At 42.1% G+C, this 18541-nt stretch overlaps 1 protein-coding gene across 1 annotated transcript; it reads left to right on the forward strand.

Annotated features, from left to right (window-relative positions):
* The first annotated feature begins 1273 nt into the window (after positions 1-1273).
* Positions 1274-12877, forward strand: pkp2 (plakophilin 2). The gene is made up of 13 exons (XM_030439206.1): positions 1274-1637; positions 3206-3276; positions 3952-4565; positions 4696-4837; positions 5268-5475; positions 5774-5951; positions 8017-8134; positions 8378-8539; positions 9822-9998; positions 10191-10344; positions 10453-10645; positions 10758-10845; positions 12080-12877. Exons 1-13 carry the CDS (start codon positions 1430-1432, stop codon positions 12140-12142), a joined length of 2376 nt encoding a protein of 791 aa, XP_030295066.1. The 5' UTR covers positions 1274-1429; the 3' UTR covers positions 12143-12877.
* Positions 12878-18541: the final 5664 nt, after the last annotated feature.

Here is an 18541-nt window from a genome sequence, read left to right on the forward strand (position 1 = left end):
CGAATACGAGAAAGAAAAGGAAGAAAGTAAAGCAATGCAAAAAGATAAGGCGAAAGAAAAGGGACCTTACAGGAACAAGCTCACACCAAGCGCATAACAGCGGTATTTGGAGAAGCTCTCGGACATCCAAAATATCGACCCATACGAGCTCCCTGCAGAGGAATGGCACAGAGACCTGGATCATTTACCTCCATGCACATACATGGACATCGTCAGTTACCTTGTTTTTGGTGTAAGTGACTACACAATGCAGGAGTTTAAAAGCCACAAGTCTTTGGAAAGTTACGAGACTTTCTGCTGTGGCTGGGTGCAGGACTTGGCCATCTACTAGCCTCCAGGTGGTGAAAACAGCGTTGTACTGACAAAAAGACATTTTTAGAGAACGTACCCGAGTGTAAATGCAGAGGCAATACTGAAGCAGTTTTTTAACGCAACAGTGACTACCAGGCATGGTAAAACAGTGCGGAATTGTAAAAACCTCCTCTACTACAGAGTTAAGAACACACGTTAACAATCGTGTTTTGCCGGCGGCATCCTGCCATCATGGCGGAGAGGGGGAAGATCCCGCGAGATCGAGGGAGGGGCTTTGTACCATGACGACAACTCCTCACTCTCAATCTAAACTAGCTCACATTAGTGAGTTGATCTAAACGCTATTCCTAACATTTTGGGAACATTAAAGATATTTAAACGTTTTTTTAAGCCATTAACACATAATTGACATCCTATCTCATCATCAGCAAATCTAGTTTTTTTTTCTTCTACAGATTAACAAACAAAATACTACCTATACCAATACTAGTAGTGAACAATTTTACCCTTAGTTCTAGTAGGATCCAGAATTTCTGCCAAGCTAACTCCTTATTAGCTTGACCAACTAACTGAGCAATTGGGCTATCAATTGCGCGATAATCATGTGTGATGATGATACTACGAGCAAAGTTTCCTGTTGTGTCGAGCCTTCTTAGTGTTTTAAAAATAGCGATTTTGATGCTATCGCTAATTTGCCCCAAGAACTCCCATTTAAAATGAGTTTAACCCGAAAACGAAAATATGGTAAATCTTAAAAGTGCCTCTTTCGATGTAATTATGTTTTTACACTAAGGTTTGACTCACATACATTCACAAAAAAAGCCTAAGTTGCATTTTGACGAGTGTCACTTTAAATAAAACCATAGCTGTTACCTTAATCAAGCAAAATAACCCTACAATAAAACAATACTTGAGTAAATGTACTTAGTTACATGGCACACGTTGACAGTGTAACGTGAAGCGATACCAGCCGGCAGCGTCACCTGACACCTCAGGTGCGTCGCCTGTAAGCCCCGCCCTTCTCAGTGTCAGGGCTGCGACCGACCAACCTGAATGGGACAAAAGCCGCACTAGACATTTATTCGGGGACATTACGGACGGACGACCTACACTCATAATGGATTTGTTGACAATAGAGGAGGGCTTCTTTAAATCAGCCTTACCCGCGAAGGATTCGTTCCTGCTGGATGTCTCCAGCCTGGCTCTGCCGGCCGAGCCTACGCCGGGATCCGCGAGCAAGGTGAGCCCAGGGGACCGGAACCAGCGCGTCCTACAGCAGGTCCAGCTCACACTGGCGAGAAAGTCGAGGAGGACCGTGTCGAACGGTAATGTTGAGTTTTTAATCGGTATTTTATGGTTATGATTTATTTGTCAGGGAATTACAGAGGAAGCTCTCAGGTGTTATTACGCAGGTTTCCACAACAAAGATGCATCATCAGGCCTCTCCTACAGTGTGTGGGTGGCTTAGATTCAGTCCACCTGAAGGGATCAACTTTCAGAAGTGGCTCTGTGAATTTTGTGTGTTGGACAACATTTCTTATCTGGTGACTTTTAAAAAAAAAAAAAAAAAAAAAAAAGGATCAAAGTCAAGAAAACATTTACATTTGAGTAGCAGAGAAGAATCTTTCTTCTTTCCTGTCCTGTTATTTATCATGTGAGACTCATTTCTCTGCCACAGACTTCCAAACCTGTAAGTGGCCCTCTGTGTGTGTGTGTGTGTGTGTGTGTGTGTGTGTGTGTGTACTTCTACTATCATTTAGACTAAACATAGTCATATTTTGTGGCTGGAATGCGTGCCTCAAAGTGATTTGCCCGTCCAACAGGTTCCTGCAGTTTCATTCATCTGCCTAAAGGGAGATGACAGTGACGGCCAACAGAGCTCTCATTTTATATCTCCCTCATCGGCCTGCTCCCACAAAGATGTGGGCGGGTCGGCTTATAAATGTCAGTCAGTCATCAAGGGAAAAATGATAAGAGTATTCTATCCACAGCTTTGATTATGTTATGCAAAGGATCAGTGCGTAGCTACTTCCTGATAGGCTTGTTTGTGTGTGTGTTTTATTCACTCAAGATGATTCAACATTCTGGGCTATGAAGCTGCAAGTAAACACAAGTGTAATTTTTTTTCCTGGCTTGGCTTTGCTTCTTCTTCCAAGAGAGGGATTCGTCAGATGAGAGATTACATTTAAGACTGACTAACCGCAGAAATGAAAGTGGTGTAATTAACGGCGGGTCATAAATCATTCTGTCTTCAGTGACGGTGGTCCAAATGTGTCGGTTATATAATCGTTTTTTAGGCGAATGATCGTCCAGTTAAAAAACGTCAGTAAATAGATTGTGATGTCCTGAAATTCGCAGTTTTGTCGGACCGCAAGACAAAAGCTTGAAAAAGTTCAGTTACCTACTTGAGTCAAAGAAAGAACAGCAGCAAATCCTCACATCTGAGCAGCTGGAACGACTCATTGATTATTAAAGTGGTAGTAGTCGATTAATTTTCTGTCGACTGATGAATCGATTCATATCAACTTCAACAACAAAAAAAGCATCTGTTGCACTTTGAAATCACTTAGTGAGGTTCTTTTTTTGGTAATAAGTCGAAATAATGGGTTTCATAGGCTTCTATGTCAATTAATAATGTAGACAACCAACCTACACAGACTGGATTAAAAGTATAGTATCCATCTGCTTTATCTCTGCTCTCCTGCCTCTCCCTCGTCATGCAAATGAGCCACACATTTTGTTTTTTGCACTTGTTTATGAAGACACCTGCAGCACTGAGAACTTGTTCATGCAGCCAGGGTGGGAAGTCATTCCCCTCTGACCTGAGGATGCCATGAGGTTTTGATTACATCATGTAACAGGACACTAACAAAACATCTTCAACTTGTTTCAGGAAGCATCCATTTACAGAAAAGCACCGCAAAGAGCTCCAACGCCACAGACGGACTCTCCCCGAACATGAAGGTACGGGACTGTTTAACCTCGCTCTCCATTCACGCGTTCACAAACATCCTAGAACTGATGTGTTCGTGTCACTTAATGTTTATCTGATCGTCCTTTTCACCTGCCAAAACTGGTCTGATCGGCTTTTGAAGTGCCATGCTCGGTGACAGATAGCCATCCAGTGAACTACATGGTGATGTTGCAGTCAAATGTAGTCAAATGGTCTGCTGCTGGTTTGTACTCAGAGCCTCCGGGCACACCATATGAATCACTCAGTACATTTACATGCACAGCTTAGTAGGATTACAGCCATAGTTCGGCTATGCTACTCAATCAGACAATTGCAATTGTCCAAGTATACATGCCGGTGAGAAAACCGAATTATTGGGCCGAAGCATGATATACCCCGGTATGATAGGTGGCGCTGTACCCATTTCAACTCGTGGTAATAGAGCCACCTCCGGCTGACCTCTTTACGTCACCAGCAACAACAAACTCTGGCTGTGTCTGAAATCACCCCTCATTCCCTACTCCCTAATCACTAGTTATGAATATGAGACTAATTACAGATTACCTGTACAGTCGTATGGTTATTTAGTGTGGAGTGTTCCATCCCAGAGGACTTGAGAGATTACCAGTAGAAGTAACATGTGTATTAAAGTGAGGATTGTGTTTTTTTTGTTTTTTTTTCTAAAGGTAAATGGACTGGGCTTCACCAACCGTTCTCTTCTAAGCAACCATGTGCAGAAACCATTCAGGAGGGTGGAGGTGTCTCCACCCCAGAGCCCGGAGGCTCCTCACAGTCGCTTCATTCACAGTACCCTCCGTCACGGGACGTACACCCATCCAGGACCCAGTCAGCCACACAGGGCGGGCACTATGCTGGACCGCTCATTTGGCTCTCATTCATTTCGCCGCTACGCCTTCTCAGATGATACCCGCGACATTCGTCCGCAAGTGTCCACAGCCGCGCTCCAGAGCTTCGGTCGGAGGTCGCTCAGACAGAGGCCAAAGACTATGTTCGTGAATGCCGGTTTTCCAAGAAGTGGTGGCTCTCGCAGGATTCATAACCAAAGTATTGTCAAGAAGGAGAAGCACACTGTGCAGGGACCAAGTGGCGATATGACGCTTGGTTCTGGACCGCCTGATGAAAGTTTCTCCTGGATGACTTTGCACAGGAGGGACGGTCAGGGGCTCCACAGACTGAAATCACAACCAGCCTCGGTCACCAGCGCGGAGGTGGACCTGGGAGGGCATGATGAAGTGGATATCCCCATTCAGCGGATACAGACAGAGAATGTCAAAGCACTGTAAGGTTGTGTGTTTGTGTGTGTTCGCTTTGTACATTTATAAATGTGTGATGTTTTTTTTTTTTCTTGAGCTGTATTTCGAGGCGTTTGGGGATGTTATGTTTTGTCACTCATGTTGGTCCTCTCACAGGACGTCGGGGAACAAGCCTCCAGAGATGACGTTAGAGAGGGCCGTGAACCTGCTGACCCAGGAAGATAATGAGGAGACGCTCATCTACGTGGCCAGCCTCATACAGGACCAATGTTTGAAGAGCATCGACGCGAAAAGGATTGTAGGTTTAACTGTTCGAATTTTTTATTGGATACTTTTTACAGTAACTCAAAATAGGATTTGTTTGAAGTTAGATAGGTAAATGCAAGAGAGGTAGAGAAACAGGATTTTTTTTAGATGTGTTTACAGCAGCCATTCATTTTCTTAACCTGTTTTGGCTGACTTATGCACATGACTGATAGCTGACTGCGAGGCTCTGTGACAGACAAGATCTGGAACACTGATGTCTGGATCACGAGGTTATAAACTATTCTGGCACTGGTCCAAGCCTTATTCTAATTTGGCTGTGGCTTCAGAAGTGATATCAGTCCCTGCAAGTAGTCGATGATTTTCTTTGATCCATGTCTTGATTGGGGTTAAAGATGATTGTATACAACTGTAGAGATTCTTTCAGATGAATCTGTCAATCAATAATCCACTGTCCTTTCCAGGTGTACTACCTCCGTGGGATCGGAAAACTCCTGCAGCTCCTCACCACAGACAATGAGGAGGTGCAGCGCGTCGCTGCCGGCGCTCTGCGTAACGTCGTCTATCAGAGCGACGAAAACAAGATGGAGGTGAAGGAGAACGACGGCCTGGCGACCATTTTGGGTGCGCTGAAGAGCAGCCGTGACAAGGCGACCAGACGAGAACTGACCGGTGAGGCTTTACTTGCTTCATTTGCTTTGCTTTTTCATTTACTTGCTTTGCTTTGACTGGCGTAGACTTTAAAGGATGAGTTCACCCAAAAATGAAAATTCAGTCATTCTCTACTCACCTCCATCGGAATGCGGTTAACTATATAATGACTGAATTTTCATTTTTGGGTGAACTTATACTTTAAGACCTCAGGCAGTTCTATCTGCAGTACAGTTGATGAGTAATTAATAAGTACTTAGATTATTAAAGTGCAATCAATCAATCAATCAATCAATCTACTTTTCCATCTCACCCCTAGGTCTTTTGTGGAACCTCTCCTCTCATGACCTTTTGAAGGAGCGCCTCTCCAGGGAGTCGTTATCTGTCCTCACCAAGTCAGTTCTGGTGCCCAGTTCTGGCATTTCCGAAGGCGAGAACCCAAAAGACGAGCTCCTCGCGGATGCTGCTGCTTTCCACAATGCTACCGGCTGCCTGAGGTAGGCTTCTTTGTTAGTTTTGAAACTGGATAGTCGGGGCGCTCTTACAATTTAGATTATAGATTGGAGTAAGCAGACACCACTAATGGTGTCAGGTAATCAGCTCATTGCAAACTAAATACAGAATCACGTGTGCTAGACATCAAATATATCACTTTGTATCCTGAAGAAAAAATGATAACACTTTACAGATTTGATCCCCCACTGACCAGAGAACCTTACTCTCTGATTAGTATGGAGCGTAAAGGCACGTATGGAGAAACTGATGAAGAAAGTGAAATGTTTAAAATCTCAGCAGTTTAAAAAAAGCACAGTAGAGCCCATGTTCACTGTGCAGCATAGAGACACGGTAACATACAGTATGAGTCTCTGCCAAGCTGAGTTATGAGTAAACAGTCGGCGAACATGGTGGAAACTCTCATTACCCTTCATGTGAATCCTGACTGTTTTCCTGTGAAAAGAAAACGTAATGCTTTTTTGATTTCTATTGGGTCTCATTGGCAAAGATTCAACAAAAACAAAGGAAAACAGGAGAGCTACATGATGATGGGAAATATCCAGTTAGGCTGCTCTATTTTCAGATACGAGATCATATTTTTAGTGATGCAAGACATTCAAGAAAAGACATGACAGCACTAAGCGTGTAACAAGACAAAGGCATGACGTTTATGTCACGTGCCCGCAAGGTAGTCTGTATATAAAATCACAAAAGTGGTGTTCACCTGTGAAGATTATCTCGCTGAATGAAACGTCGAAGTATCATCAACTTGTGTTTGCCACCGAGATTGTTGTTCAGCGATAATCCAAAACTAAATTCAAACCCGAGCGATGCTAATTTCAGGGTTAGCCTAATAAAATACGTCGTCCCTGCACCACTCTTTACCAAGTTCGCCATCTTAGTTAAGCTAAGTCTGCTAACTAGCGCAAAGCAAAAAGTAGGCTACAACTTAGGCTAACGGGAATGTCATAAAAGATATTCAGCCAATTGAAATGTCCTTTGCTTGTCAAGATATTTCATTAAAACCCACAAATATGATACTGGTGGTGTTAGAGAGAAAGTCAGCGGATTACCAAAGTTGTTGCAATGGACCCACATCAAGTTAGCATGGCTTACAGCAGCAACAAGCTAGGTTTTCTTATATGATAAAGGCAGTCATGAATGTGTGCACGTATTAACTTACCTTTGCTCTTTTCTCTTCGCACCTGCTTGAGCTTTTGTGAAAGACAAATGGAAATGTCTTCCTCATGAGCCACAAATATCAGTTAATTGGCTGCTAGCTCGCTACCCCATTAAACACCAGCCTTAATGAAAACTGATACTCCTTTTCTCACCAAGCCCAGTCACTAGAATTGATAGATAACCACCTAAACCATCCTATGTTTTATACATTTTCTCTGCTGTCTTGGCTTTTTCATCACACCACATTTTATCTGTCGTGGTCCCAGTTTGAGTATCATATATTCAGGCTCAGTTGTTGAGACATACGTCGTCTCTCTGTTTACAAAGCGGGAGATATCAGACGCACTGCTCCCCCTGGCAACTATAGCCGGATCAAATGAGTGAAAGACTGAATTATTCATCCAGCTCTCTCTTCTCTCTGCTCTGCTGAACTAAAATCACTCAGTCCTCGCTGGCCCAATGTTCTCAAGTTCTCCTAATCGTGTTCTCGAAACCCTTTGAGCTCCCCGCGAAAGAGAAAAATGATGAGCTCCTCTCCGATTTATATTTCTCTTCAGCACAAAGAGCCTGCTGTGCAGAGTCAGAATGTTGTATTTGTTTTCCAGGGGAAGTCAGATTACACAAAAATGTTTTGTCAGCCTGAAATCATCCATCATGTTTGCTACTGGCTTTGGGAAACGACAGAGTGCATCTATTAACTTTTTATAATAACATGGTTGACAGATGGGGACGTTCTGTTGGTATTTGGCTTAAGTTAACGTGGGAGTCCCTTGTTATTGATGTTGTTGACTTTTCTAATATGCTTCAGTGAGACTGAAATGTGCTTATCTGATCGAAACACACAAACACAAATGTCAAGTTACCTTGATCTGCGTTTGTTCCCAGAAATCTGAGCTCTGCTGGTCCAGATGGCAGGAAAGCAATGAGGGAGTGTGAGAATCTCATCGACTCTCTGGTCTACTACATCCGGGGAGCCATAGCTGACTATAAGACGGATGACAAGGTGAACTGAAAATGATAAGCATTCCAGAGAAAACGTTTATCTTCACAGTCAACTGCTCAGGCGGTTTGATCCATCATGCAGCTTGATACATGTTCACATGTGGGAATTTCCACACCTGCAGTGTGTTGCTGCAGATATGTATCGATGTATAAATTTACCAGTTATTCCCATTGTAGTAGTTGTATCCAAACAGCTTGCTATGATGTATTTTACTTGATATTTATCCATGGATCTGCTCTGAAGTCCACAGAAAACTGCGTCTGCATCCTGCACAACCTGTCTTATCAGATCGAGGCCGAGCTACCTAAGACGTACGCCAACGATCTCAGAGAATCTCGACAAAACTTGGCTCCCAAGCCGAAGGCTGTCGGCTGCTTCTCCTATCGCAGTGCCCAGATCACAGAGGTAATCCCTTTGGAAAATAATCTGCTTTGACAATACAAAAAATTTACTAACCTTGTAATATTTGAGATAGATAGTCTGTGAAAACATGCAGCATTTCTGCAGGTTTGATCAGCCGTAAAAAAGCATCTTCGAAGGCAAACATATTTGTCTTAAATGAAGTGAGTGAGAGTGAGGGTGTGTGAAATGAGACAATTTAGAATCCAGCTTCGTCAGGTGCGCCTGTGCCAGCACTGCAAAGACTTTCTGTTATAATGCAATGCTTCATTAAATCTAATTAGTATTTTTTATAGTAACAGCCAGTTATCACCAACTCTGCAGTTCCTATCACCTCTGCAGAGCACCGGCCCAGCACCCAACAGCAGGCAGACACAATGAGCAGCCAGCTATGGAGCATAGCAGAGTTGGTGGAGACCAAACCAGAGCTCAAAGTAGATTGTATAATTCAGATTCAATACAGAAACACAAGTACTCTGTGTCCGCTAGATGTGTAAGTCTGCAACTGTTTGCACAATGAACTACATAAGATGATAACATGTCAGCGTAGTGTTTACAGCTCATTCCTGCTGCCCTCAAGTGGCCAAATCATTTATTTCTGTTTTTAAAGAAACATTTTACTGCCCCGGGGTTTATTACACACGATTTATTTCATTTTTTTTTTTTCTCTAAGCCAAAACTAAGATAACCCTGATGACATAATCAAAGTTATTTTGGAACCACAGCTATGAATGACTAGCAGACACAACTCATCAGAAGCTCTCTCCTGTTAGCTACAACAGTTTTGGCAGGTGGAGTGGCAAAATATTCAAGTAGGGCCACTTTAAAGCTTTAAAGTTACAGTGAAACAGAATTTAGAGCATTTATAACTGCTCTTGAGGCTTTTTTTCTGGACTTGTTCTTACCATCTAACTATGCCTAAATGGAGAATAAGCACACAGGATTACAGTTTGGAACATTTATTTTTCTTTCCACTGTGTCTTTAATGAAGTCTTTGCATGCCCCTTAAAATACTGTCTGCATTGCAGCTACTCTGTGACGGCACTGAGCGGTGGATTGTTTATAATTAAATGTACGGTATGATGATGTTGCAAACCGGCAGGGATGCCAGTCTTCACTCGTGAAGTGAACTTTAAATACATACGCAGACACCTACAACAAAAGCAAGAAAAAAACAAGACAAGGATTAATTGTGGCTTGTCAACTGTTATCTGCTGCATCATAGCTGCACCTCGATGAACCCGCTGATCTAATATATAACTGCATCTAACAAACTATCCCTCTGCAGCGTCTGGAGCGAAAGTGCCCCCTGCTGGAGGAGAAGGCGAACCCCCGTGGCATAGAGTGGTTGTGGAGCGCCATCACCATCCGGATGTACCTGTCACTGATGGCCTGCAGCGTGCGTCAGTACACCCAGGAGGCCGCCATCGGGGCCCTGCAGAACATCACGGCCGGGAGAGGAGCGGTGAGACGGGACAGAGATTTAAACTTTCTGAAGATGAAAAGAAATTAGATGTATCTCACAGTTTTAACAAGAACGATTGACGTAAACAAACAGCACCAGATGGTTTTTATTAAGATATCGAGACCTGTTGTTCAAACTAAGAGTAATGGCAACACACCGCACATATCTGATGTATTTTCTGTGGCCTGGCAGATGAATGAAGCCATCACCTTCACTATTGTTCAACGGGAAAATGGCCTCCAGCATGTGAAGAAGATGTTAGAGGAGGGGGAGAGTAATGTTAAGAGGACGGCCATTGCTCTAATAAGAAACCTCTCACGCTATCAGGACCTGCACCCTGACATCGGTAACTGTTACCATTGAGGTTTTACATATTAACCTGTTAGTTTGTTTCTAATTCGACCACAAAGTTGTTCACACTTTCGATTTTGTCTTTTATTTTGTTGTCCTGAAGTGAAGCAGGTGTTGCCGGAGGTGGTGGCGATGCTCCCCAACGACGACACCGGCACCGACCTGCCCAACGAGGTGACGGCTTCCCTGTGCCACATCCTGACCAACCTGAGCCAGAGCGACAGGCAGAACGTCAGAGCCATCGTCAACGAGGGAGCGCTCCCAAAGATCCTCAACATCAGCAACAAGGACAACGGGTTAGTGTTAATGACACATCTCCCATTTCAGGAAAAAGGGACGCACCCAGACGCAAAACCACCTCTAACCTCCGATGCGGAAGAGAATAATTCCCGCTTTTGATTTTTCCAGTCATGGACCGAGCAGAGCGGGTCAGGCGGCGTGCGTCCTGCTGCACACCATGTGGAAACACCCTGAACTGCATGGCGCCTACAAGAGGGTGGGTTCCTGTCCACGCAACACATCATAGTATAACTCATAACTGCATGTGTTTGACAGTCATTATTTAGCTCACGTGGTCCCAGTAGCTTACTTTGGTTCAGCAAACTCCACATATTTGAAAACATCATAATAATGTCTTACCTCTGGCTATAAATCCATCAGCAGGGCTGCTTTATTGCAGTATTACATTTATAGGATTGGTTGGTCAGGTATTAAATTCACAGAGCAGCATTTTGTCTGCCATAGTGTTTTCTGTATGACCAGGGCAGCAAAGTGAAAGAGTTCAAAGTACTAGTGCATTACCCGAAGGAAGCATGTATTCCTATAGAAAAGTGTGAGCTTTTTCATGGATGGCCAAATGAGGCTGTGTTTAAAGGTGGGACATTAGGGATACTTAGGTTTGTTGTGAAATCCGATATTCCAGGGTATAATTGGCTGTTTTTGACTTTTTTTGATTTTGCCATTGTATTTCACCTTAAACTATTCACCTTGCCTTGCTTGGTGTCATTATTTTCAGCATAACCTCACATTTGTGACTGTACAGTTATTGTTTCATTTTGACACACTGTATTAACACAATGGACCTAAATCACACAAAAAAAACAAAAAAAAATCCAAGTAGGAAAAAGTTAGATTTTTTACTGTGAAAACCACAAATATGTTTAACGAACTATTTTTATTACTTATAATATAAATATAAATCTTCGTTTGCCAAATTTGTGCACAAGTGTTTGAAATTTACACAGTTATATGTAGCAACCAAATCACGTGGTTTGCCATATCATTTTGTGATTGGTTGGTGTGGTGCCTTTTTCCACCAATAGGAAAAGGGAGTAGCACAGGTTTTTTTTTTTTTGCTTGCAGACACTTTCATGAGAAAAGCCCGTTTTGACCGTGCGTTTCACCGGCGTGTGCTTTGACTCAGGAGGTGGGGTGTGGGGTTGGGCTCTGCAGTGATTGGCTCTGGTGCACACCTGGCTATGGTGCCTATGGTTGACAATGCTAGCGGAAGTTGTAAAGCATTCATGATATAATTTATTAACAGTATCATTGTAGTCCAAATAAATCCGAAGCAGCCATGTTGAAAATCTCAGGTCAGTCTGATCCTTATCTGCAGAGATATTTGAGGCATGCACACACACACACACACACACACAGACAGAGATTCCTTGCTTTTATAGAGCGATAACATGGATACAGTTTCCATAATCAACCCTTTTTTTCCTCCACAGTGTGGGTACAGGAAAACAGATTTCATCAACGCGAGGACGACAAAGGCCGTGAATTCTGGATGAGACCGAGATGGTGATCTCTGTTGACGTTATCCGCACTTGTGGCCCCGAATCACTCAACGCACTGTAATTCACCACCAGTGTCTCAATGTCTGGTTTCACAGAGGTAGAATCCTTGGATCTCACCGCTGCAGATAAACATCACCAACTGTGTCTACATTTCCATAAAAGGCCCCATAAAATGTCTTTAAACTTGTTTTTGTTTTTTTATGTTAGTGCTGCAGTTAGTTTTAGTTTGATAAATAAAAAACATTATGATGAATTTATATAGATAATGGACTATAAACTCACTGCTGCAACACCCAACATCACGCTTTTTATTTCATGGGACCTTTAAAGCACTTTTAGTTTTGTTTAAGTTCCTCCTTTATATACATCAGATACATCTGGCCATCAGATCTGAAACCTGCTGTCTTGTAATCAGAAAAGCTGACAGATGAATGTAGAAGCGTCTCCTGAAGACTCTCCAGCAAAGATAATGAATTCAAATTAGAGCCTTTTTTCATGTTTGTGTAGTTTTTTTCTTTTTTTTACTAAAGTGGCAGCTAAACAGTTCAGAATGCTTGTTTGTGTTTTGTCAGGAGAGACAGTAATGAAGCAAAGAACCACAATGAAATTATTCAACAGAAATTGTGAAGGATTCTCACAAACTGATGACCTGTTTATAAAAGTATGTTTTGAAATAGGATGATTTTTGTTGCTTGCTTTCCTCAAAGAAATAAAAAGTTTTGAACGAAATGTGTTGTTCACTATGTTCAAGTGAAACTCTTTCAAAATGCAAACTAGGCTTTTTTCTTGTGAATGTGTCAGAGTCGAACCTTTGTTTTAAGTGTTTTCGGGTCAAACTCATTTTAAATGGGAGTGCTTGGGGCAAATTAATGATAGCATCAAAATCGCTATTTTTAAAACACTAAGAAGGCTCGACACAGCATGAAACTTTGCTTGTGGTATCATTATCCATGAGGTGTGTCTGCAGAGCCTCTATATCATAAGTTTAATGTTTTTGAGATTTGATCCTTTACTGAGGGTTGGGGCACTGTCATCTACAGTGCTACATTGAGGTTACGCTTTTAAAATAATGAGAATGTGACAGAATACAGATTTATATTATATTTAATTTTTGTTTCGAATTTTAATTGGTTGTGGCAACCTGAGCATTACGGGAAAACAAACGATTTGAGACATTCAGGTGCTGTATCAAGTCATTTGTCTGGTCAAGTCAGGCTGAGGCAGTGGACAGAAATTAAGCAGTATTTTTTCAATGAAATCATGATTTCATAATTGGAAAAAACCTGAGCACCAGGAGTAAACCAATATGGGAGTGGTCTGCGTTCATGAGAGACATTTGGGTGCTGTCTCAAGTCATTTGTCTTGAGCGGGGCAGTCAAGGTCAAGTTGAGAAGGTGGACAGAAATGAAGCAGTGTTTTTTCAATTATTTCATTATGGGAAAAGACCTGAGCACCAGGAGAAACCCCGTATGTTTGAGGCTGATTGCAGAGCCACTGTCATCTTATTCCCAAGAAATGTTCTCAGTTTTTCTGAGATGGGGTGAATCAGATGGTGGGGAGGGATAAGAGAGAGATGTAGAAAGGTGGGAAGACAGGTGGTGAGGATGAGGTTCGAGGGGGAAGGTGAAGTTCGACAGTTTTAAGAAGTATTTAAAGTTTTAAGTCTCATCTGTGTCGGGAGTACAGTGACGCGTCTTGCGCTGGGCCTTTTTGCTGGGAGAGCGACGTTTCTTCCTCTCAGCCAGCCTCGTGCTCAGTGGCGTTCTCACGGATGAGACGTATCTCAGCTTCCAGCCTTACTTTCCGCTCCTCCGCCTCAGCGTCCTTCTGAAGAAGGATATCATACTTGACCATCAAGTTGTAGAACACATGCGACATTTCGGACAACTCCTCTGTATGAGCCTTGACCGTCTGTAGCGCCTCCTCGAGAATCCTGGTCGTCTCTTCCATTCTGTGGAGCTCAGCTTTGTAAGCCTCCAGGATGGCCAGGTGAGCCAACTCGTCGTTCAGCAGTGCGGTTTCTCGACAACGTGATTGGCACCCCCTCTGGATATGGTCTCTGCGCTGCCATCTAGAAGTTCTCTGGACACCTCTAAGTTTAATGTCACGCGTCATTCTCGCTGGCTGGTATAAATCCCAGTTGGAAACTGATGAATGGATGTTCTCTCTGTAAGTTGTCTGCCTGTTGAAACTTCCCTTTGTGTTGGTAGTGGTCAATACTTCTAGTATAACAGAATAGTATAATAGCAGTAATAATAGTAATACTATTCACTAGCTAATATAGGTCTGTAGCCTGTAATGGTCCTGTTGTCGAATGAACAGCTGTCCAAGTTGAAACCAGCTTTTATAATTCTGTGGAACGGACTGAAGGTTCCATTCCATTTGGCTTTGATCTTCTGTTCTGATATGTTCCATTTGGCTATGATCTTCTGCTTTGATATGTTCTGTCACAATTCGCTTGTTAAGTCTGACGTCACGCGTGACGTAACATCCATTTCCGGGTCCAAACGCTCCGTCACAAGGCAAAAACAAACAACAATGGCGGAACTTGTGAACCTTTTCACTATAACTTCATTCTTTAGCGAGACACTACTGAGGGTTAAAAAGGGTCTATTTTTTTTACTCCAATAGAGTGATTTGTGTAGCTGTTTTGCCAGGTGGTATAATCAAGGGTAGCGTCCAGGCATCCATGAAAAAGAACATTTACGAGGTTGAGGTGAGTTAGAAGTTAGCAGTAAGCTAGCTAGCTAGTTGACATCTAAAGATGATATGTATTATTTAAAACAACATCAACAAACACAAAAAAAAACCCCACACACAAAACACAAAACAAACGTCCAGGGGTCCATTCCAGAAAGCTGGTTTAACAATTCAGCTTAACCCTGAACTCTGAGTTGCTGAATTGAGTTGAGCTTTTGGGTCCAAAGCAGCTGGAGCTCTGATACTACGATTCACCATGGCAACGGGTAAATAAAAGGCAGGGCCTCCATTTGAATCCAGTTGATGTAGAGATATTAATGCATGTATATGCAGACTGTGTGCATTTATCTTTAAAAGAAACCTGAGTCAGAGCAGGGAAAGGTGTCAATAAGTTAACACAATGAAGTTTTATTCATCGGTGTCCATTAATACATCACTTAGCAGACTTACATTTCTTAATGGATGATAGAGGGTGAATCTGACTGTGTATTAGGCTGTAGCCAACATTTTTACTCTGACAGGGATAAAACACAGGGGCCAGCAACTGAAGATGAAAAATAAAGTTAAAGTTCAAATATATATAGATTGAAGATATAGAGACATGACTGTAAACTCACAATCTGATCCAGTAGTAATGTGGTCGGTGATTTGCACTTCAATACGCGCTTTGATATGGACTGAATCAATATGGGAATAAAACAGCGTGTCTGGCTCTGTGAGAGACGGAGAGAAAGTCAGGGTTTGTTAACATAATAACTGACCCAGAGTTTAAGTTACCTCTCTTTCTGGAACTGAAACCCAGAGTTTCCCTCATCTCAGGGTTTTTTACTAAACCCGCTTTCTGGAATACACCCCAGGGCTACTATAACTCTGGTCGTGAACAAAGTTGAAAAACGAAATATGTACAACCAGGTTTTGGAGGGTTAGGCTATTTGACATTTAATGATCTGCCACCCTCTGGCTAGCTACAGAAGTACTGTTGTATGTAAATGTAAATGTCTTTCAGATGTGTTAGAGTGAGGGTTAAACTGTTTTCAATATAGGAGCACGTTGAGGGTCAGTCAGTGAGGCACAGCACCTGCGAGTGCCCAATCGGCAGAGACAAGTGCCACCATATGGCAGCCTTGTTGATTTGGACGAGGGCGAAGACACCAAAAACGGACAAAATTACAGCCAAGAGAGTGTCTGAGATGACACCATTTTAGTATTTTTAGTTTAGTTATTTTGCACAATTTAAAAAATACACAAAAATTGACAAAGAATACAAATAACAAACAGTGCAGGAAGAAGCAGAAAACCCAGTGGGCTTATTTGAAGCCGCTACCTAAATAATGTTAAAATTTCACAAAATTAACATACAAAAAATCAAATAACTATATAAAAGTGATAACAACCTAATAGTCACAAATGATATATAATAACTAAAAATAATCACATCAATATAAAAGCAAAAAATGTGAATGTTTAATGTGTGTGTGTGTGTGTGTGTGTGTGTGTGTGTGTGTGTGTGTGTGTTTGTCCGTGAGGGGAATATTGGTTTATACTCCTAATTTATTTATTCTTTGAGCATGTGTAAATCAAAATAAAACATGGAGACATGGACAAAAACACAAAAAAAAGCAATTACAAAACAACAGTTAAATGATCTTGTAAGTTTCTTTTGTAGAAGTTTTGGAGGAACAGTTTTTTTTGGGGAAAAGCCATTCCATAATTTGGTACCCCTAAATCTTATTGAAAATTGACCTCTGCAGGTAAGGAATTTAGGAGGATGAAGATCTGAAAATTGACGAGTTGAGAAGGAATGAGTAGGTCTTCAAATGCTCAGGAATATTCCCTTCACTTGAATGTATTTTATAAATAAAAACACATATTTGAAAAATACTGATGTCGAAAATAGTAAAAATTGCAGTTGAGTTGCAATTCTAACAAAATGTTTCTGGAGGACCAGGGTTTTGTAGAGGGTACTAGGAAAAGTACTCATCCAAACGATATTACAATATGAAAGATAGGGATAAATTAAACTGTAATAAAGAGTAAGGAGACAGTTTGTGGTGACAAGATGACTGACCCTCCTTATTATACCAGTAGATATATTTATTTTTCTGCTAACCCAGTCAGTTTGTTCTTTTCAACTCAAACTCTCATCAACAAAAAATCACAGGAATCTTGTAGATGACACTTGAGGCATCTCAACAGACTCAATTGTAATTTTAGATAAATCCTTAGAATGTGATTTTTTGCCACTGAAAAAGATAATGTTAGATTTTTTCCATATTCAAAGACAATTTATTTAATCTTAACCATGTAGCGTAGGCAGTTAAACCAGCATTAGCATCCTTAATCAGTAAACTGAAATTCGAATGAGAGAGAACTAGAGTTGTTGGATCATCTGCAAACATTATTGAAGAAAGGATATTAGAGACATTAGACAAATCATTAATGTATATTAGGAATAATAATAGTCCCAGAATGGATCCTATGGTTATTAAAACAGCATGGATCATCTCTCTATAAAAGCAAGGAATCTCTGTCTGTCTGTGTGTGTGTGTGTGTGTGTGTGTGTGTGTGTGTGTGTGTGTGTGTGTGTGTGTGTGTGTGTGTGCCACAAATATCTCTGCGGATTAGGATAAGACAGACCTGAGACTTACAACATGGCTGCTGCTTGGTTCAAGGGTGTGCAACGTCAGATTTGTTTGGACTGCAATGATACGGTTAATAAATTATTTCATAAATGCTTTACCAATTCCGCGAGCATTGTCCACCGGAGCCACCACAGCCACGTGCGCACCAGAGCCAATCACTGCAGAGTTCAAGCCCACGACATTCCTTAAGAAACAAACGGATTTATACCTGCAGTGGCGCGAGCTGGACCGGGATTTTGCCGGCGGTTCAGTCCCATTTTGTTATGTGCATCTAAACTGACTGTTGTGGATTAATGAGACTTAACGAGTCCGGACCGAGTCTGTTCGGGTCTGAGGTGATCCGGAGACACGCGGGCAACAAAGTGGAATCGGAATCTGTGGATGTTCATGTGTAGCTAGCTGCTATCCCAGCCACACAGCCCACCTCCCGAGTCGACGGACCAGACCCACCGGCAGGGTTTCCGCTAGAAAAAATTGGCACCGGACAACGTGACCGGCAGGTTTTCAATTTACCGGACAAACGTTTGAAATTATATGCAATAAATTACCAAATAATAGCTGGGTTTCAATTAACCGCAGGGTCTCCTTTAAACGCTGGGTGCAGGTGTATATTTTGGTAAATAACCGCCGGTTCCAAATAAATGCAGAATCTATATATATAATTTTTATAGACGTGACCACTGACACGGCACGTTTTCCTTTTTCACTTTTTTCACGTATTGTGCTGCTCTCTGTCAGTCAGTATCACACTGATGATCGCCATGGCTCTGGTGCAGCAAAAAAAATAAAAGTAAGACTTGAAATTCAAACTTTCCGTCGTAAAATATTCAGAGGAAAACTCGGGAGAAGCAGCCGCTGGACGTTTCTCTGTAGACCCCAAGAGAGTGAGAGATTGGCGAAAAAATCAAACTGAGCTTCAGCGTCTGTCCGAGGAGGACAGCAACAGGGCTAGTTGTCTGTCTGCAACTTGCAATGCGCATCAGTCTTGTCACCTTGTTCTCCCCGAGGTGACTTCGCTGTTCTGTTTTGATGCGGTTCTGCACCCTGAAGA

The sequence above is a fragment of the Sparus aurata genome, chromosome 14 (assembly GCF_900880675.1).
Source record: "Sparus aurata chromosome 14, fSpaAur1.1, whole genome shotgun sequence".
In the NCBI taxonomy this organism is placed as follows: domain Eukaryota; kingdom Metazoa; phylum Chordata; class Actinopteri; order Spariformes; family Sparidae; genus Sparus; species Sparus aurata.